Raw genomic sequence first — 23,205 nt, forward strand, 5'->3', positions numbered from 1 at the left:
TTGTGAAATTAAGAATCATTAAATTCAATGAGTTTTTAGCATAGAAAATTTGCCCAGAGGCACCCAGCCAATGGGTCTGTAAGGATGGGGTTTTCAGAAAGGTGTCCCTCCTCTCCTCATATTCACTCTAAAAGGAAGCATCTTTTCCACTTAGCTAATTAATTACACCTGCCAACAAGCAGATGGTTCTGAACGCTTTGAAGCATGGAAATAGCTAGGTGCCTATCAGCCAGCTTCCTTCAGTGGCAATTTAGATTATAATTCTTGAAGCTCCAGAGAAATGAAATATTAAATAACTACAAAAAACCCTATAACCTTTAAATTTTTTTACACAAAAAACTATTTTCAGGTATAAAACCATTGCTTTTTCCTGGTCTCAGTACACACGTTTTCAGGCTGTTTATGTTTTTATCGAGGTTGGTAGAGTGCTGGCCAGATGCTGCTAGGCAATTGTTTTCAGCACTGAGATATAATATAAAGCAGTGGGCTGTTCATAGAAATTCTAAAAATATTTTAGCTTACCAGTAAGTTATGTTTTGTTGCTTGATATGTTGTTTAATTTGACGTAAGAATGCGTATGTACCAACATTGAAAATAGAACTGCAGCCATGGTGAAACCCGGATATGCGCCTTAATATGTAGTTAGTATTCCATGCTGTTAAACCAACCTAGTCAGGGTCAGTAGTGGGAAATGATCAGTGAAGTTTAATATTAATGCAATAGTACTTTGAATATCGCCTAGCTATATATAAGTACATCTATACAAAATCAAATTAACCATAAGAGATGAGTAATTGGAAGACAAGTTTGCAGTATTAACTTTTATGAGTTCATAAAAAATATGTAGTTTATATCTTATTGAATTCACCATGAAGTATTTAGTTTCATAAGAAATTTAAAGTATGTCTTCTGATATAGTTTGTTACTTTGTATGTGAAGTAGTATAGCCTTTCTATTTTAATATATAAATATATAATCTTGCTAGTAGTGGAATAAAAATGTCTCTGTAATTTTACCTTTTGTCTCAATGCATTTATAAAATGTATCTAAATAAAATCAATAAAACACTTAAAACTTCCAAATAAATTCTCTTCAGTTTACTCATATAAATAAAAAGCCATGTAATAAACATAACCAATGATGGATTTATTTAAATATATTGTGTATCAAATAGTAACATTTAAAATGTAGGTTATAAGAACAATAATGTTCTCTTAATATCTAAGTGTATAAAATCCAGTAAGTTTGACTACATGGAAGATACTTTGATTAGGCTAAAATTCATTACTTTTAATTTTTAATTTCTCTTTCTTTCCACACTTCAGTTATATTTTCTTTGACTTCTAACTGATTAGACTATGAAAATAAATTTCAGTCATTTGGACTTATTAATACATAGCTTATTTCATTTTCATTTCTATTATTTAATCACAACTGTAAATATGGCAAAAAGCACCATACTTAAAATGTGTTTTGTTAATAAAACTAACACCTTGATACATTTAAGCCACCCAATTTTCCTTGTGTTAGAAATGAAACTGCAAGAGTCATAGAGACAGTTTCTTTCAGGCTTATGACATTTTTGGGTAGAGTAATTAAAATCCATTTTACCTTATTCATTGAACCAGAACCTCAAGGACTCAGTGTAGAGTTCCCACAGTACTTGAAAATAATAAAATTGCCTTTCAAAACCTCAGTCTCTAGTGAATGGAAGACTTTTCCTTAAGTAGGCTGAATTCTTCAAGTTTTATTGTACTGACTTTTCCTCTGTGCCTACTTTTACAGAGGCAGACGGAATCCACCTTCAGTGATGAGGGTGGGAAGTGTTCCAGGCAGTCTAGTGGAGCCAAGTGTTTTTCATGTAGAAATAATCCCTTAAAAGCATAATTTTACCTTTCAACTCAATAAAATATTTTTGGAAAGTGCTTCAGGGAAATTGCTGAGTTCTTAATTATGCTTGGAACTAGACTGCAGAAGACAGAGTATACCTCGACTCCACTCATACTATGCTTTCTTTCTGTTTCTCAGACAGCCCTTGCTGTAGTGCAGGGAATGTGGAATAAAAGCTTGAAATTAGAATCCCAGTTCAGCACTTAGTCTGAGTTGGATGCTCAGTTTTCTAGAACGCTCTGGTCAGTTAGTTAGCACTCTAAACGTTATTTTTCTCAACTGTAATGTGAGACCATTAAAAATTTCCCTGCATGATTTTCTTAATTAAGGGAAATGCGATGTTGTGCATATTCAGGTAGAGGTAGCATTGATGAAGAGCTATTACTCTGAGATCCACAAGGCCAGTTAGCCAGACCGGGGAATCCTCACCGGAGTCGTGTGTGAGCCATTAGACGTCTTGTTTGATCATTCTCTCTTGCCTGATATGCCTTTTGGGAACAAGAATCCTACCCACCCCCAAAAAATGCTGATTTAAAGACTCCAGTAATGTTCTGACTTCTTAGAACCTCTAATATGTTCCTAAAAAATGTGAAAATCAGATAAGTAGGTTAAAGAGTCCAACTGGCTTGCTATTCAAATCTGTAGGACTTTATAGTTGTTTTTCTCAGAATATTTTGACTCTTGGTGTAAAAAAATAAATAAATGAATAAAAGACAGCTTATACAATGATTAATTTTGACTTTACCATCACAAACTTGAGCTAAGTTTTCATAATAAAAAAATAAGTAAAATATGCATCACAAAATGTTTTTTATTAATTAACAAGTGTACAACCTCTCATTTTCTAACTTAAGATAATTGTGCTGGTTCTCTTTCAAAGGGATGCTCATGAGACAAGTAAGTGAAAGTTACTGGGCAGAATAGAAAAAAAATATGCTCACCAGAGGCTGTTCCTACTGCCCCTCCGTAACAATAGCACATCAGCTGGGCATTTGCTGAGTGGCAACACTGCAGAATGAATTTCCAGTCAGTCATTATGATCTTATGATCATACTGTGAGTGTGGTTCTGTTCGTATCTTTATTCTATTGCTAAGTGGAATGAGACTCGGGGAGAATGAATAAAGCTATATGTTAACAGTAGCATGTTATCAGTCAGATTCATGGCCACTCATCTGCCACTATAGCCCGCAGGAGAGCCTCATCTCAGGAGCTCTCCTTCCCTAGTGTAGGACTTCTGAGCTGATTAAACCATCTTTTCTTGTTAGACATTTTAACATTTGGTGTTGTCTTTATGTCTAATCTTAAAGAACATCTATATTACCTAAAATAAAATTCACTGGCATTTATTAAATCTGCTAAAGATGAACCATTGTAAAGTAAAGGGCATTTTTTTTTTAATTTTGCTTAATCTGGAAGACATAGACATATTGTTGCTTGATAGAACAAATTCTGCTATGTCATCGGATATAACAGCATGAAAATAATTTTTCAGTTGTGGAAAATGAAATTTGTAGGGCTGGTAATCATGAAATATGCTAATCTAATAAATAGTTCCTGAAAAAGTGTTAGTGAGTTTGTTTTTGAAATATCATGTGTATGTAACTTGAAGTGTTTGAGTCCATTTTCCGAGCAAATGGAATGCTGAGTTATAACTTCTTAATTCGGGTGTGATGACCTATCTTTCCCTAGATCGGCTGACAGTATGATTTCATCACACTTATCACATAGCTAGTGTTTGTTGTCTGTTTTATTATAAAATCAAAAACTAAATAATTTAAGCACTATGTGGAGCAGTCTCAGCATCCCTATGCTGTTCAGATGCCGATCCTAGCCATGAAAGAGATTTGGTTACCTGTCCTCAGCTCTTGGAACTGACCTTTGTTTTATTGAAGCACAGAGGTGACAGTTACAGGAAGACTGTAAGCACAGATCTTATGACCTGTGAACCGAGGACCAAAACAAAACAAGAGAGGGAGCTTAAAATATGGTCACAGAATGTGGCTCCAGAAATGATAAGATATGACTCAGAGAATTAATCCTCTAGGTGTCAAGGATTACACTGTGAAAAAGCAGTAACATATTACAGAAATCTATCATCTAGTTCTTGGGATAACCAGTCTTTAGATAAAAGAGTCTCCCAAAAGAACTGACAACCAGTTTTGAAGTACCTGCAGCCTTTAAACATCTAGGTATTTTGCATACATTATCTTTAACACTGATATTCAATGGTGAATATTAAAATTTCTAATGCATAGATGATAGAAAATAAGTTGAAACTAATTAGTCTGTAATCATCAGTGAACAAGTAGCAAAGACACTCTGCATAAGCTATAGAGAGTCCCTGTAAATAACAAAACCAATATAGAAAAAATACTTGAACACATTTCCTCATCATCTTAAATTAGTAGAAGAAAATAAAAGAAATATGCACTATGTGAGTTAATAAATATGAAGTTAACAAACAAGAAAATCTAATCTGTAGTTTAAAAATAGTGTAAATATTTAAAAGACATGTTTATGATTGTACATCATCTTAAATTTTTACATAAAATACACAGATACTTCTCTGTGTTTTTGTTTGTTATATATGTAGGTGATATTTCATGCTTTGACAACTAACAACGCACACAGATTCACCACTCTTTTTCAAACACCCATTCCTTTTGGTTTTGTCCAAAGAAGTACATAAATATATTCTACTAAAATCCAATGTGCAGCTCTACAGCTCCCTTAAAATGGTATAGAAGTTCATTGAGTTGTATAGACTTTGAATCTAGTTAATTTTGTTGTATAATACTTTTATTTATCTGTGTTTTTATATTAAAGTTTAAAAGTTAAAAAATACATTTAAATATTGCTCATTGTGACTTTTAACAACATTTCAGAAACAGTTTCTGTGTATTATTGTGTCACGAATTCTTCCATTCCTTATTTTTATGGGTTTTTGTTTTCAAGGTTTATATTGCAGCTTTTGTTTCTGAATCATAATTCACATTATCCTTAAAATTATCTTTAATATTATCTCATATTGGCTTAAAAATATTATTACAGTTGAGAATCCAATAATCATTTTGCAAAACTTAGTAATTCTTCATTTTGTTGCTTTATCTTGTATTTGCAAGTTTTATCTTGCCAGCAACCAACATACACACTGATGTTATTACTGACATCTAGGAAAATCACGCTCTATAAAAACTCCAAAGAAGGGAAGCAATCACACATTGTAAGAAGAGTTATTAAAATGATACAAACTAATGGAGCAGGTGAGATATTTGAAAGTGACCTTGCAGTGCATCCCAGGCTTATTGTATTAGAGCTTGTAAATAAAAGGGACAAATCACTACTGGTGCTGATATGACTTCCTCCCTTTATTGGAAATGAAAACATTGAACTCTGCTGATTTTTTTCTACTAAAGCAATTACATTTTCTAGAAACTTGGAGGAGTTATTTAAGAGGATTGTTATTTGTAATGAGGAATTTTTGCTGGACAGAACATAAAAACATTTTAGGTTTATGTAAGGGAATATTCTATTTCATTATCAAGAAGCCACTAAATCGGTCTGTGTTTTCTGTTTATGTACCTTGAAATGTGCCCATGGCTGTTATCACAGCAGTATATTTACCTATTGTAGATTTGGATATACATCATCAAACTTCCATATTTTGTTCTTTTTATAATTGTCAATATAGTTTGATATACTTTTAAGATCTTTTATTGAATAGTTTTAAGAATGTTATACCAGCTTTCAAAAGAATTTTTGGAATGGCATATGGTAAACTATTTGTTTGCTAATTATGTCATATAGAGGTCAAGATTTTCAGTTCTTTATAACTGTTTGACCACACTGAGATGCTTTTTGAGGAATAGAAATGGATCCTTGTATTCCTTAAAATTATATTTCGAACTTAGTATATATGAAACTCAAGATAGTTAGTCTATGGAAAGTTAAAATTAAAATAATAGTATGCATACCAATCAGAGAGACAATCAGAAAATAGAAAAATGTAAGAAAACCTAACTAAAACAAAACAGAGATATTGAAGACTCTGAAGCAAGTAGATTTCTATATAATTATAAGAATAAAATTTGATGAAATAAGTTTGCAAATTTAATCACTACACCCATCAACTTTATTTCCAAATATGCACAAGTCAATAGGTAGAGGCTTCTCATTCATTTCCCAGCTACCCAGATGCAAAATAAGCACACAGAAACTATATTAATTAAGACACTGCTTAGCCTATTAGTTTATGTATATTTCTAGCTAGCCCTTATATCTTAAATTAACCAATTTCTATTAATGTATGTATCGCCACATAGTGGTGGCCTACCTGTAAGTTTCCATCTGGCATCTGGTATCTATCTTCTGCAGTGGCTACATGACTTCTCTTTGACTCCGCCTTCTTTCTCCCAGAATTCAGTTCGGTTTTCCTGCCTAACTCTATTCTGCCCTGTCATAGGCCTAAGCAGCTTCTTTATTCATAAACCAATAAAAGCAACACATATACAGAAGGACTTTCCACATAACACATGGCATCAAACAAATATTCTAGGATATATCAGTGTCACTTCCAGCAACCCAAATGAGAAAAGTATGTACTATCCATCAATGCAGATTTGGAGACACCGTGATATCATGCAGCAACAAATGTAAATATGGCAGGTGAACTTTGCAGGCATGTTGAACAAAACAGAAAAGATGTTAAAATGTTATGTAGATTTTTGGTAGTATGGCAGCATTTCTTCTCCCTTTTACTCTCACTACTTGGAACTTTTAAATAAAATATGTAGTTGGTCATATGACAGTCAGGGAAGAAATTTGATTCCCTACTGCTCTATGTGACTTTGTGACTTAATTCAGAGTAGCAGAATTATAATTGTTCATTGAAGGTTTCCTACCATGACTGACAGACAGCATACATCCATCCATTCCTTTTAATGATTTCTTTGATTTTGAAGATTCCTTTTACCAACTGAACCCTCTTTTTTACATTGAAGTGGTTGGATTTAAGATGGACTGGGATCTTGGACTCCAATGATTTTATACTTTGTAATGTCCCTGAGCCACCTAACCAGAAGAGCCACCTAACCAGAATGATGTGTAAAATAAAAACAAAAGTTCTTCCTGTAATCTGTAACCTATTACAGAGTATAAGAATATAGATTAAATATATGAAAATATAAGCCTCATTTATGCCAGTAAGTAAACTATTGTCTAAATAATTGTCAAGAGTAAAACAGAATCAATATTTGATTGGTACCATGATTTAGTAGCCCCATTATGGAGGTTAGAACTGTACCTTGAAATAGTGAGAAATGTCATACAACTAGCAAATCAGAACTATTCATTAAAATTTGTTTTATCTAATTAACTAGATTCAGTATTATTTCCTTATTGTATACCTCAAACCTTGATACTGGAAGAAGGATCTATTTGTTTAAAATCTATCTATCTATCTACCTACAAAACACATCCATACTGTAGACACTCTTTCTATTTATTCATAGTCTAAAATGTATTACTATTTCAATATGCACAAACGATTCATATGACAGGTGTCATGAAACAACTATAGCTGAGTTGAGAAGAATCAGTGCATAGAGAATGAAGAGCTATGAGGAACTTCCATTAAGACATTATGATTCCCAACAGATCAGCCCCACTGTCACAGTGGGTGGTTGCACCCCTCGCGGTCCTGACTTCCTTGCTCATGTTCTCCCTCCTTCTGCCCCTCATTTGGACCTTGGGAGCTCAGTCCAGTGCTCTAATGTGGGTCTCTGTCTCTATCTCCATCCATCGCCACATGAAGGTTCTAAGGTAATATGCAAGATATTCATCAGTATAGGATAGGGTCATTTCAGATTCCCTCTCCTCAGTTGCCCAAGGTACTAGCTGGGGACATCTCCCTGGACATCTGCGAGCCCCTCTAGAGTCAAGTCTCTTGCCATCCCTAAGATGGCTCCCTTAATTAGGATATATACTTCCCTGCTCTCATATCCACCCTTCCTTTATCCCAACCATCCCATTACCCAAAGCTCCCCCCATCCTCGTCTTCTCACTTTTCTCACCCCATTTCCCCTTACCCCCATCCCCCCACACCCACGTTCCCAGTGGGGCTGATCTATTGGGAGCTCACCAAGGCCAGCTGGACTGGGACTGAATAAGCATGGGATAAAACCGTACTCTCTGAACATGACGGACAATGAAGGCTGATGAGAAGCCAAGGACAATGGCACTAGGTTTCGATCCTACTTCAGGAACTGACTTTGTGGGAGCCTAGCCTGTTTGGATGCTCACCTTCCTGGACCTGAATGGAGGGGGGGGGGAGGGCCTTGGACTTCCCACAGGTCAGGGAATCGGACTGCTCTTCAGACTCGAGAGGGAGGGGGAATGGAGTGGGGGGAGGAGAAGAGGAGTGGGGAGAGGGAGAGGGGAGTGGGAAGAGGAGGAGGGAAATGGTAGGTGGGGAGGAGGCGGAAATTGTTTCAACAAAAAATAAATAAAAAAAAGATAAAAAATAAAGTAGCAACTGAAAAAAGACATTATGATTCATTAAATATGAACAAATGATGTAACCATGGATAGATCTTAACTTGTTTAGTGGGTGAGTGTGTGAGGTCAGAGATTAGTTTATAGGAATCAGTTTTTTCCTTTCACAATGTGGTTTTTAAGGATCCAGGGATGAAGTCAGTTCATCGGGTTACAGAAAGCCCCTTTTCTTGCCGAGATACTGCTAACTCATAATTTCTTTCACATTCTTGGCGTTTTCTTAGGAATTATGAACAAAAATGATATGCTTCATGGTTTTTATTCTTGAGGAAGGCAGGGCAATATAGGGAAGATAAGAAAAGTATCCAAAAATAATAGGCATGTGAAATTATGAACTCTGTGTCAAATAATCATTAAAACAGTGCTATACAGGGCAGCTAATGGATACATAACTAGTTATTTACAGAAAACCACTCCAAAGAGCTTATACTTGAGCTGAAACAACGCGAACACAGAATTGTCATGTGCACTGAAGCTCTATTACTAAGTTAGGACACTGGCAGCATTGCTTAGTTCTCTTCAATTGAAATCAAGGTGTTTTTGCATTTATTTTCTATTATAACTTGATTTTCAGTCAATGAGTCTAATAATTTCCTCGTTAAATTGCCTTGCTCTGCTTGAAAAACTGTCCACTGTTACTGTCTCACAATTGGTATTCGCATCCATGAGCTTTTGACTCTGATCACCGAGCTGAGAGATAGAGGCTGCATCACTCATTTACATTGTCACCCTCTACCCCCTCCCAATACAAATGTGACATTTCAATTTTGCACACTTCAACTCTCCTTAAATCATCTGTATAAAAACTTCAAAGCTTGATTGATGATGAATGAGCCATTGTCTCCTCAAGCACCCGTTTCTCATTAGCCTTTCTAGTCTCAGCTTATTAATAATGAACCTTGAGGGCTGACCCAGTGGGGTAGCAGCAATTCATTGTGCTCCCAGCTGAAAGGTCTGGGTTTGGGAGAGATACAGGAATCCGTAGAGCAAGTCCAGTCTGGAGATGATGTATTAAGTATTACAGGTGGATGATGTGATCTATATTACTTCTGTATCATTATCTGCCAACAGACTTGTGTGGCTTAAGGTGATGACAGTGAGAAAGATACATTGCTTTGTTTCTGAGAAAGATCCATAAATGCTTTTGCAGCTTCGTTGAAAATGGCCTTTGTGCGACTTTGGATTTTGACTTCTTGGTTGTATGCTTTAACTTGGATCGGTAATATAAGTCTAATATATATACTATTTAGAGATCTTCACGGTAACTAGAGAAGTGTGATGCATTTCACCTGTTTTTCCCTGTCATTTCATTCTACAGTTTGCCTACATGATGACACCTTCAAAGTGAGACATTTAGGTACGCAGCCAGGGATTGATGTGAACTATTTCGTTCCTGTTTATTAGATTTTTATTATTTCATTCTGGTTAATAGTTCTTTGAGAAATATTTACTACCAATACCAGTAAAGAGACCAAAGTGTCATATGGATAAGTGCATTTACAATTGTAACAGCTGTTTCGAGAAAAAGAGAGATCCAGTCACTTTTATGTAGTAATTAGAAATAGTACATTAAATCAGAGAAGTATTTTCAGTTTTCTAAACCTACCAAGAGGTCACAGTCATCTAAACTTTTAGTCAGGATGTCACACCACAATTAGACTATTCCAAATAAGTCAGTGACAAAATACAATTTTTACCACATTTTCTTTTGAATGAGTATATTTAATTAATGCCAATGATTCTATTAAAATAAACTATCTGGCAATCCACTATATAATAACTAGTTTAGGGAAAGTGGATAACAAAAGAAATTATTTGAATAACAAAAAAACAGCTTCTCAGACTCATGAAAGAATATTTAAATAAAAAACAAAAGACAAAAACAAAACAATCACTGGCTAGTGTTTCAGGGAATTAAAGATGTAAGTTGTTCAAACTCTCTCCAAAATGTTATAGCAGCACTTTGTATTTTCCTAAAAATTAGCATCAGAAGGTCTATCAATTGAGTATTACAACATAATTTTAGGCTTTTCCAAAGTTTGATAGATAATTTGTGTAAGCTTAGGAAATTGGGACCAGACACAAAACTCAAAGTCATTATTATTCACGTAGAAACAACCTAGCTTGGTAGATAAAATGGACATTTTATATTACAAAAATATGTTAAAGAGATTTCTAAATATCAAAAAAAGCTCCCTACAGACATCCAGCAAGCTATAAACTCTGAGCATTTTATAAAATAAAATTTATTTCATTTCAATGAAATATATGTATATGTGTATATATATATATATATATATATATATATATATATATATATATATATATATAACAAGTGGTCAAAACATAAAATTATGTCTTAACATTATCTATTGGTGTGTTTAATTTACTTTATACTCAATAAGTTTTACTGTCTATAGATTTTAACTTAGTAAATATCTAATATGTATCTCCTTATACAATAGTCCAATAGCCAGTGCTGGGATGTGTACCCAAAGCTGTATCTGACAAACAGGAGTAGTTTCTGACATACACACAGATCCAGATAAAATGATTTAAGTTGTTTATGAAAAAGATAACTTTCATCAATAATTTTACTTAGTCACAAAGAAAATTAAAAGTAGAAGATATAGCAAAAAGTTATCTGATTAATGTTGGTATGAAATTATATGACTTATGTTTGTGTAAGCAAAGTATGTTGAACAAAGACTGCTCAATGACAGATGTTGCAAAGACAGCTATGTACCATGTCCCTTAACTTCCCAAAGTTTAGTCTGGTGGTATTTAAATTTGAAACAGTGTTACATATGTGTTTGTTTGAGTTAAATCCCATAGTACAGAAGGAATGGGATGGTCGACATGGGGGAAGGACAGAGAGGGAGACCAAGGAAAGAGATATCTTGGTTGAGGGAGCCATTATGGGGCTAGTGTGAAGCCTGTCACCTCAAAAATTCCCAGGAATCCACAACGATGACCCCAACTAAGACCCTAAGCGATAGCAGAGAGGGTCCCTGAATTGTCCTTTCCCTGTAATCAGATTGATGACTACCTTAATTGTCATCATAGAATCTTCATCCAGTACCGGATGGAAGCAGATGAAGAGAATCACAGCTAAGCACTGGTCCGAGCTTCTGGAGACCAGTCAAAGAGAGGGGGGAACAATAATATGAGGGTCAAAACCATGAGTGGGATACCCACAGAAACAACTGACCTGAGCTAGCCAGAGCTTGTGACTCCTGACTGACAGCAGGGAAAGCTGCATAGGATCAAACTAGGTCTTCTGAATGTGGCTGACAGTTGTGTGTCTGGGGTGGTCTCTGGGGCCTGGTAGTGGGACCAGGATTAATCTCTAGTGCTGAAACTGGATTTTTGGAGCCCATTCTTTTTGGAAGGATATCCTGCTCAGCCTAAATATAGTGGAGAGTTCATTGATCCTGTCTCAAAATGATGTGTAAGACTTTATTGACTCCCATTGGGAAACCTTACCTTCTCTGAGGAGTGGATGGAGGGTGAGGTGGGGGGAAGATGGGAGGAGCAGAAGGAGAGAAGAGAATGGGAGCTGGGATAGTTACGTAAAATGAGAAAAGATTATTTTTAAAAAATAAATTAAAGAAAATAGTAAAAAAAATAAATAAATCCTATATTACAGCATAACGTAAATTATTATTTACTTACTCTGTGTATAAAAATATTTGTTACATCTTTCATTTGACCTATATGTTTCTAGTCCGAAAAACATGAGATGCAAATAAATGTAATGAGATTTTTCAGTAATGAATGGTACTTTTATTTTTACAGAATGCTATATCTAATGTAATTCTAACATTTATTAGTAATAGTCAGTTCTGTTTTGAGAAATTCCTGGAAATAATTTCAAACAATATAGTAAGAAAGCTCAATGCTTTTCTTTCCTCTACCAATTGATTAAAGGACCAAGAATCTGTTTGTGTCTTTCTAAATTTACTCTGATATGCTTTTACAACCGACTGTGAGCACAGTGGGGTGCGACTGCCTTGAACTCACTCACATATCTGACACTTCTTCATGCTCCTCCACCTGCCTCACTCACGCCCCCTTGCTTGACTGTCCATTGCATTCATTCGCTGCCTTTCATCTCTTACTTTTCTATAACAATCTTTTTGTTTAAATCCTAAAGTTTAGTTTTTACTTACTTTATTTTCATGTTAGAGGAAATGAAACTGTAGTTTCAAAACAGGTGATTTTTAAAAATAAATCTTCAGTAAAAAAATTCTCTTCTTATAAGTTACTAAAATAGTTATAAGTATAGGTGACTTTTTGGTATAATATAATATAAAACTAATCAAGTATTTCCTCACAAGTGATATTAAACTAATATTTGACATGTTTATTTTATAAAATCAAAAAAATTTAAATCATATTTAAAGACAATTATAGCACTATTTTCTGGAAATATTTTGGTAGACAAGTATTTAAAATGTGACATCATATATTCATTAGTGTATTCCTATAAATGCCAATAAAAACCTACTTTTTCTGAAGGTGAGATTTTGATATTTGAAGGGGGAGAAAGATATATTGGCATAAAGGGAAAACTGATATTTAACTCCCCCCCCCCAAAAAAAAACCCAAACTCTTTAGTATTCAAAGCTAAATAAAAATGTATGACTCTCATAGCAGAAGTGCTGGAGGAAGCTGGCTCTCGGGTCTTTCGTGGCAAAATGTCCCAACCAGATTGACCATGAGTATATCTTAGTAGAAAATTTTAGTCTGTAAGCTTTTTTTGAAATTATTATTGTCTCGTTTCTGTATCTCTTTTCCAAGAAAAGTCAAGCTCTCCAGCATAATATTTCTAAGAAACAAATGTTAATAATAGTAGATTAATTCTGCTGAAGGAAGAGATTTGATGAGATTATTATTCATCATAATACAATATTATTCTATTTGAGACTATCCAGATAGGAAGTTGAAAATGGAGAGTGTATTTCTTCCATTTTAACAGTTTGAAATGAAATGTGACTCCTGAAAACTAAGGTTGTTTTTTGTTGTTGTTGTTTTGTTTTGTTTTCAAATTTTTTTAGCTATTACCACTCTCCACACATCTTTTTTTTTCCAGTGTAATTTTTCCAAATGTAGACTGAAAAATAGCTTTCATTTCCTGAATAGCAGTCAGAATACTCTTTCTTTTCACCTAATGAAGAATTATTCTTACAGCTGAAGAGTTTCACACAGTGTCCCATGAGAAAGCATAAGACCTGTGCACATTTTCCCATAGAAACTTAATGTCAAGCATTAATACAGAAATCCTTTTTACAATAAGTCTTACATCTCCCTTCTGCTCGGATGAAGGCTGGATGGCTGGGTCATGAAAAAAAATGAACTAGGTTTTAGAAAAAAAAAAAAGATGATCTAATTTCTCTTTGTTTCTTTTTTCTTCCTCTTTAAGAAGTGGAATCAACAGGCAGTGAAAAGATTGATGATGAGAGTAGGACTGAGTTTGAAAGTGGGACTCTTTGAAAAATGTAAATTTTTCTAGAGGATTTTATACTTACAGAGCCATCAGGTTCTTTGAATGTTCCACCAATTTTGCTTCAGCTTCAGTTATGTATTCCTTTATTCATTTATTTCACACCAGTTTAAGAAAGCTCTTAAATATGTAGCTTACATCAGGCATATCAAAAGGAAAAATAGCAATATTAAAAATATATTGAAGAACTGTACAAGGAAGATGATTTTCAAGGCTGCTAAGGAGCATGATTTTCTTTCCAGACTATTACACTCTGACTGGTTGGGATTTATTGGTTACCAATATTTTCTTAAGCTGATGTTTTCTCTGTCTTTCAAAAAATACCAATGGAAGGTTTTCTTGAACAAAAATGCAGTTATTATTTAAATTTATTTTTAGTGAATTTTAATAGCTCATACTCATTATACATAATAATGAACTTCATAGATATCTTGCACAAGTACATCAAGTAATTCTATTATCTTTACTCTTATTCTCCCTGGTCTTTATGCACTTTCTATTAATCCCATTTTCCCTAATATCTCTTCTTTATCTGCATGCCCACTTTACATTCATGTATGCTCTTGTCTTCCTCTGTAATATCTAAGCTCTACACATAAGAGAGAACACTTGATATTTGTCCTTTTGCATCAGATATTTTATTTAATAACATTTTCTCTAGTTGCATTTCCAGCAAATGGCCTGATTTTATTCCTCTTCCTAACTAAAGAAAGTACCATTTTGTATAGACATTTTTTTCTCTAGCCGTTCATGTCTTGGAATTCAGCAGGATCTTTGTTTCTTCTCCTGTCTCATTCTGCCTTCAATCAGGGCATCATGTATTGGATGACATCTAATATCATCATGTATTAGACAACACAGCCATCCTGTATCTGCAGTGGATAATACAGGCACGCAGAGAGTCATGTAAGGGAATGACTCTGAATAGCAGCTGATCCAACATCACGTCTAATCCTACATTTTTAAAAGACTCTTACTTGTTTTTCTTAGCTTGTAGTTGTAGCTTAAATTTTTCCAAACGATTATGTAATGATTTTAATATTATTTGTAGACTGAATTACAGAGGGATACTCTAGTAGATACTAAAAGAAAGACGCTATTTATGTGTTTAATTTATTTAAAATAACTTTTCTTCAAATGGATTATCTTAATTTTTCCAAATAACTTAAGTGTATCTGAAGGAATATTTTTATACGTAATTATACAGTTTCTGTGAATATTTCAGTTAATCATTATTAATTATGGAATAAAAAAATCAAGTAAAAAGTAGACTTCATAGATTTTTTTATCTTGTTTCCAGGTTCCTGAGCCAAACAGGAATGATATAATATCTTGTTTTATGTTAGTCTTAATGATTGACCTATCTATTAATATTATTTCATATGGGAGAGAATATTTTGCAAGAGAACATTAATTTTCATTTTTTACTTTATGATCATTACTGATGTATGGGTTCTAGTAAATCTTAGATTGAATAAGTCCTAAGGAAGGCACATTTGAAAGTGCATATCAAAAATCATGAAATTTCACAATCTCTGGTCATGGAATTATATTTTGGGACATTTATTTTAATGAATAATCAAAAAGAAAATAAAATAACAAGAGTTCTATTAAGTAATATTAATTAGTTTATACTCTGTAATATTATATTATCATTAAATAAAACAAAAATTACCTTTCAATATTTTATACATAATGTTAAACCAAAGTATCAGATTTTGAACTCTTATAAGTGATGTTATGATGAATCCAGGGTAAAATCACAGATACTAAAAATATCTCTATTAAGATTTTGGATGTGTGTCTATTAGAATTATTTCTATTTTTGCTGTACATTTCAATCTTTTGAAGTTCTAAAATTTGAAGTGCTGAGATCAAGGTAAATGAACCAATGAAAATATTTCTAGGAGCATCCTGACTCATAATATGATTCTAGTGTTGAAAATAAGTCAAACAATGACTTTCTGATGGCTAACATTTTTAAAAAAGCAAACTAATGGTTAATTTTGTTTCCCATACAGAAATTCTAAATGGTGGAGTCTATGTAGACCAGAACAAATTCCTGTGTTATGCTGACACCATACACTGGCAAGATATTGTTCGGAATCCATGGCCTTCCAACATGACTTTGGTGTCAACAAATGGAAGCTCCGGATGTAAGTAGCATTACCCCATCATGAGACATTGTGTGTGTGTGTGTGTGTGTGTGTGTGTGTGTGCATGGAGTCAGGGGACAACTTGTGGGAATTTCTTTACTTCTAGCATTTAATAGCATTTCTAGAGTTTAATATTCATTAAACCCTATCCTCTATCTGCTCATCATCTCAACGGTCCACATCATCCTCTCTAATGTCTTAATATTCTTTTACCCTGTGTTATATTGAACATCTTATTCAGCATGCCATTGATGATATTTTGGCATCTGACTCCCTTCAAAAGCTCATTCCTCTAATTACTCTATTTCACAGCTCTTAAACCTTGATTTCTCACTAATGCCCTATTGGTAATATCTGACTGTAGTGTTGCATGCCTTTAATCCCAACACTCAGGAGGCAGAGGCAGACCAATCTCTGAGACCAAGGTCAGCCTGTTCTAGGGAATTCCAGAACAGCCAGGGATCCAAACTAAACTAAAATAAACAAACAGGACAATAATTTACAGTAAAGCAACATGAGTCATTATAAAGTTCATATACAAAGACTTCTTAGTTTGTAATCAGAAATAAACTACCCAGTTCTCTATTTCTTAAAGGTATAAGACATTTCTGCCAGAGAGGACCTTTTAGATAAAAAGCATTTAGATAAATAGTATTTAATATGATTAAATGATAAACAAATAGTATCTGAACTATCAATAAAACCTCTGCCAATGATTATGTCTGGAATGTCTTTTGTTTTTATAAAGCAGGCTTTACTGTCACACATTTATTACTGCTGTCGTCTGCATGAGAGCTGAATCTTTATCGAGTATTAACCTGGGTTTTGAATTTCTTAATCTATTATTATATATTTCCCACCTGAAATCATAACTCTCTCCACATAATTCCATAATTATTTGCAATAGTGATGATTGCGTTATGACGCTTTTATGGGAAATCAAACTCCAAGGGACAATTATTAAATTTCATGATGGCCATAATAACATAATGGGGAAATATGAATGTATTTGATCAAAACTGACAGTTGTATTTTTAATAAAAGGCTAAAACAGTTTTTTGTGAAAGTAGAGTAACATAATTTTCTTGTCATCCTTAAAAAGAAATTTGTATGAGATTCTGTCTTTGTAGTTTTTAAGCTACTTACCAGGTAAAATTTCGTGTGCATTTTTTTAAATCTGCTTGTGCTAACAATGGGAAAGATGTGATTTAGAAATGGCTGTTTTCAGGTGGCAGTAATAAAGGAATATATTATGGGGCAGGGGTTGTTTGGTTGGATGAGGGAAAGGCCTGCTGGTTCCCAGCTTCTTAGAAAGACTAGCCTTTAAGGCATACATGAGATCATACAAGAAAAAAGTCTGAGCCAAAAGCTTGAGGGAAAACTGCTCTCCTCTTACAGAGCTTGAAACAGGAAAGGTCTGTGGGGTTTGTCCGTTTTCACAGATGGTATCGCTTTGTGCTGTTCTTTTGAGGGCTAATTTGGACGGTTGTGCCTATAATTAGGCAACTGTGACTGTGGGGTTTTTTTTTGTTGTTGTTTTGCATGCAAAAATTTCAGATGCAAAAATTAAAAATGCAGACTGGATTCATAATCAATGGTCCTTTACAGATTAGTCGTCTATTGTTGTCAAAATGTTATTGCTTACAAAGCTCTAGATGGTAAATCATTCAATCTACTATATGATATGATATCTGACAATAATGAATTAACTATTTTTAAATACTAGTTTTCAATGGTTTCATTTTCCTAACAGGAAAAACCAATGCAGAAAAGATAAACACTAAATGACCAAATGACCACTCCAATATTGAGTCCACTGATTTACTCCACTTGTAATAATCCTACTTGAAGTAACTAAATATAAAGTGTAGCTTTCCAGGGTCTAAGAGGAAACAAGGCTCCAGCTCAGTTTGCACATGCCTGCAGCTTCATTACGTGAAAGAGTTCTGAAGTGTCAGGACACAAAGGTGGGGATGAACTCAATACCACCGACGTGCAAAATTTAAAAGTTAAAATCACAAATTTTATGATATCTTTTTCATCATAATTAGGAATAAATAAATGAATAAGTGTATTTATCATTTTTATTGAAAATAGATTCTTCTCATACAATACATCCAGACCACAAATGACCCTTCCTCCAATCCTGCCAACTCAAAAGCTACTAAGTACTAGAAATGTATTTGGATATAATCTGTCATTTTTGTTTTTCACAATATAATTGTCACTACTATGTCATTTAGTTCATATATTAATTTATGAAAATAATACTTTCAATAGATGATTAGTAGAGAATATATTTATTAATGTTCAAAAGCTTCTCAACTTTCTGTCACATAATTATCAGAATCTGGTATTATCATACTATAATATAATCATATCATATTATCATATTATCATATTATCAGAATCTCATTTGGCCTCTGTGCTTACTTGTTTTTCTTATTACCAGTCCTAACAACATGCATGCTAAATGTCTTCTCAGTAAAGAGTGACCACAACTGTGTCCTGAAACTCTGTCATTGTGACTAAGATTAAGCAAGACCAAATAGCTTAGTATTTTCTCTAAATTTACGCCCATCTTACAGCTTTATGAGCTGAGCTTTGTAGTTTGTAGATAGTTACTTTCTTCTGCTGCTTGACATAAGAAATCCTAACCATGCTTTAAGATATTTATCCAGATCATATTCCAAGGAACTTTGTCTTCCTGAATTCCATTCTAGAGATGCAAGGATGGTTCAGCATATGTAAATCAATGAATTTGCCCTTCTCAGAAATCGTCTCAAAGGAAAAATCATGTGATCTCACATCCCTTCTCAATAAAAGACATGAAGGGACTAGCAAATGAGGGAATACAACCTAACAAAATAAAGGATATATATATAACAAAACTATAGTGAACATCATGCTAAATGTGGAAAACTCAAAATGTATTGATATTCTCTTTGTGCGCTAATAAACCTTAACGATCAGAGGGCTGAGCTAGCCAATAGTTAACCATAGAGGTCTAAAGAGCTGTACAGACAGGCAGGAAGTGATATGCTGGGCAGAGAGAGGAATAGAAGGTGGGAGGAGACTTGTCATGTCCAGTGAGAACTTTAGCTACTCAAAAATGAAATTTAGGAATATAGCAAAAGAAAAAAAATATTCCCGTGAATTGGTAGAATTAATCTAGTGGAAACAATTTTCTTATCAAAGTAATCTATAAATCCCATGCAATTCCAATCAATTATTAGGACTTTATTCAAGAAATAGAAAAAAATCCAAAATTTGTATTGGAGGCACAAAAATCCAAGGATCGCCAAAATAATAATGAGTTATTCCAAAAAATTATTAAAAATATTGTGCAAAATATATCCTTATGTGTATTTTTATGACTCATTTATTCATAATACAAATATACAAAATGTTTAAAGAGAAAAATATTCTTTGTTGAAATACAGTTGATACATAATTGAAATGTAAATAAAAGGCATGAAATGCATAATAAAACTACTTATAATGATACAAACCTACCGGATATATCCCATAACTAAATTGTTTTCCAGAGCCAAACACCAGCTTACCACAGAATTGGGATGGGTGACTGACAATTTGTACCGAGTACCTCCTTTACAAACAGAATTTCATAAACTAATCTTTTCTCTAAATAAACGTTCAGACAGCTTTAATTCCTGAGCTTTATTGTGTTTCATTTATTTAATACTATATTTCTTAATATTTACCACACCCAAACACTGCACACTGTGTTCATGAATTAACTTCCTTGAGCTAGAAGAAAATCAAGTCTGAAAATGGAATTTAACTAAAATTAATGCAATATCACTCTTGTTACATTTTTGATATTACAGTATTTACATGAAATAGATGTACTTTTATATGTTGGACTTTGCTATACTGTTAACATGTAATCAAGACAAGTAAAAAACAACTTCAATTTATGTAAATTCATACATGCAATCAAATTACATGAATTTAAGAAATATTTTAAAGTCAGAGCTTAAGTGGGAGAAAAAGTAAAACACATCAAAAAGTATAAGTTGATTTACATGAATCTAAGAGGTAGCATTTTAAAAAGTACTATAAAAGGATTTTTCACAAATTTCACATGGTAGGTCATTTTTTTAATTTCCTAAATATTTTAAATTAACATATATACAACAATTCTATCAAAATATTAGCTATCAGAACTAGCATACAATATAAGAACGTGCTTTAAAATAGACTACATTAATTCTATGTATCAGCTCTGCTGTTAATTAGAAAGTGAGATCCTCAGGTAAAGAAGAACAAAATATAGTAACTTTAAAAAAAAACCCTATCACATTGAAGTTGAACATCACAAACCAGCAGAAGGAAATGAGCACAAGAAAAGGCCCAAGAACCAGATATCCACTGTTTCACATCCTCGAGAATTCCCAAAAATGCTATACTGGAAGCCGTTACACACACAAAGAGAACCTGCGGCAGCCCTTGCCTGCCATGTGTGTGCTGCCTCAGCCTCTGTGCATTCATATGAGGTTTGACCATGCTGATTTAGAGGCCCTTGTTTTCTTTGTGACCTCCATCTGCTTTGGCTATTCATTATTCTTCTCCCCCTCCTCTTTCATGGGCTTTCCAGAGTTCCAAGGGGAGGATTTGATGGACACATCCCTTTAGTGTTCCAAAGTCGCTCGCTCTCTCTGTCTCTGTCTCTCTCTCTCTCTCCCTCTCCCTCTCCTTTTCCCTCTCCCCCCTCTCTACATAATGTCATGCTGTGAATATTTATATTTGTTCCCAGCCTCTACAGAATGAAGCTCTCTGATAATAGCTGAACAAGGCATTTACTGATGAATATAGCAGAATATTATTAGGAGTCATTTTATCATTATATATTTACCAGTAGTATTTGGTATATCCTAGATTCCTGAGATGTCAAGTCTATGGTTCTTGCTCATCCAAGCAGTATCAGATATGAGTTAGATCTTGCTGAGTGGGCCTTAAATCAAATAGGATATAGGTTGACTGCTCACCCAAGCTTTGTGCCACCATTGCCCTGGCACATCTTGCAGGCAGTACATCATTGGAGATAAATGGTTTGAGCTCAGTTGATGTTTCTAATTCTCATTTGGTAGGACTAAGAGTACCTTTCTGTGCCAAACATGCTAACGTGTAGTGCTGAAGGATGTATGTAGGCATATGTTCAACTTCTTCATGTTTAATGAGTTGTGTAGGTATTGTGAGTTTGTGTAAAGCAACCTTCGTCTTTGCAGCAGTTTGTCTTGTTTATAGTTGGACCCCTTTGGCCATAAGCACAGTTAGATATAACCAGGTCTGAGTACTGTGTGCTTTGTCTGGTGACAGGAGATGGCCAGTTAGGGGTCTGTCTTGTCTTTTAGAAGCCTGACTTTTCTGATGAGAGACAAAAATGGAGTCGATCCAGAAGGGAGGTAAGACCAGGAGGAATTTGGAAGAGGGAGAGGAACCAAAATCAGGATATATTATGTGAGAAATGAATCTATTTTCAATAAAATAGAATGAAAAAAGAGAGAGAAAATGTGGAAATATGAATAAAACAGTAATTAAAAATTTAAAAATTGTAAAAAGTAAGGTGACAGTAGAAAAGATGGAGAGGCAGGGAGGGGAGCAGAGAGAAATGTAGAGCTCAATAAAAAGAAAAAAAATTATTGGGAAAAAATGTTGGAGAAATGTACATTTTCTTGTTAGAGTTTGACATATTTCCCTAATGCTGAGGGGAGAGCTGCCATAAAGAGACACACTGCTACCCCATTGGAAGTCTAGTTAATCATATATGGCGATGTTCCCTTTTACTCTATAGAATCTTACAAGGTATATATTCAGTCTTCATAAATTCTAGTAATATTTAAAAGTGAGCTAAAACTAAATGAAATTCGAACTATATTATTATTATAACAATAATAGTCATTGATAAAGGAAGTGAGACCCTGAATCTGTGAGGCATTTGTCTGTACATCCATAAGTAGAGGGTCTTTGGTCAGTAACTCTTAGTGTTTTGAGGACATGGTGAGGAGTAAACCCAGCACCTCTCTTTCTGGTGACCTCTTGCTTTTAATTGTCCACACACACATGCATTGTTTGACTCTAGAAACAAAATCTTCAAAACATATCCTGTTTTCATCCTAGGTATTGACTTCTCAGTCAACTTTTCTAAGAAACAAACTCTAGACCATATGGTGGGATGCCATGCTCAGCTCTGATGCAGGACGGAGGGCCTTGGTCCTGCCTCAACTTAATCTGGCAGGCTTGGCTGAGTCCTCATTGGAGGCCCTACCCTTTGGGAAAAGTATATCAGGGAATGGGGCTGGGAAGGGGGGGGGGGGCAAGAGTTGGGGTCGGAGGGAGAACTGTGGTGGAAATGCAAAATAAAATTTAAAAAACTAAATAAATATATTAAAAACAATCAAAGTCTATAACATTAAAGAACTCTAATTAATTTCTGAATTATAAAAAGAGGTAATTTATTTCTCCGCAGTGCTAAACTTCACATCTTGGTGCCAGAATAGACAAATTTGATCTTCAAATATAGTAGAGACCTTTTTTAGCTCATCTGAAAGTTTTATAGACTAAATAAATGCTATTTATTATAAATAGTTATATATGTATGAGCATGTAAAATATAAAATATCTAAATTTCTTTAAGATTTTCTAATTTTGTAGAGTACAGGCTTTTAAAGTATGTCCTTATGATTATCTGGATTTCTTCAGTGTCTGTTGTTGTGTCCCACTTTTCATTTCTGATTTTAATTTGTATATTCTATCTGTGTCCTTTAGTTGGTTTGAGGTTTGTCTACTGTGTTGATTTTCCCAAAGATCCAACTGTTTCACTGAATCTTTGTATTGTTCTCTTTGGTTATATTTCATTGATTTAAGCACTCAGTTTGATTATTATTATTCATGTTTTCTACTCCTCTTGGGTACACTTATTTCTTTTTTCTAGAGCTTTCAACTGTACTGTTAAGTTGCTAATATAAAATTACTCCAGTTTTTTTTTTTTTTTCATGAACTTTCCTCCTAGCACTGTTTTCAGTGTATTCTGTGAGTTTGGGTATCCTGTGTGTTCATTTTCATTGAATTCCAAA

The 23,205-nt window shown here is 34.0% G+C and overlaps 1 protein-coding gene across 1 annotated transcript in view; it reads left to right on the forward strand.

Annotated features, from left to right (window-relative positions):
• Nucleotides 1-23,205, forward strand: part of Erbb4 (erb-b2 receptor tyrosine kinase 4) — a 1,078,513-nt gene that overhangs the window by 677,718 nt on the left and 377,590 nt on the right. Inside the window, exon 4 of the mRNA XM_057755450.1 lies at nt 15,971-16,105. Coding sequence (XP_057611433.1) covers nt 15,971-16,105 — 135 coding nt within the window. The remainder of the gene's footprint in view (nt 1-15,970; nt 16,106-23,205) is intronic.

This window comes from Chionomys nivalis, chromosome 2, assembly GCF_950005125.1.
Source record: "Chionomys nivalis chromosome 2, mChiNiv1.1, whole genome shotgun sequence".
Classification (NCBI taxonomy): Eukaryota; Metazoa; Chordata; class Mammalia; order Rodentia; family Cricetidae; genus Chionomys; species Chionomys nivalis.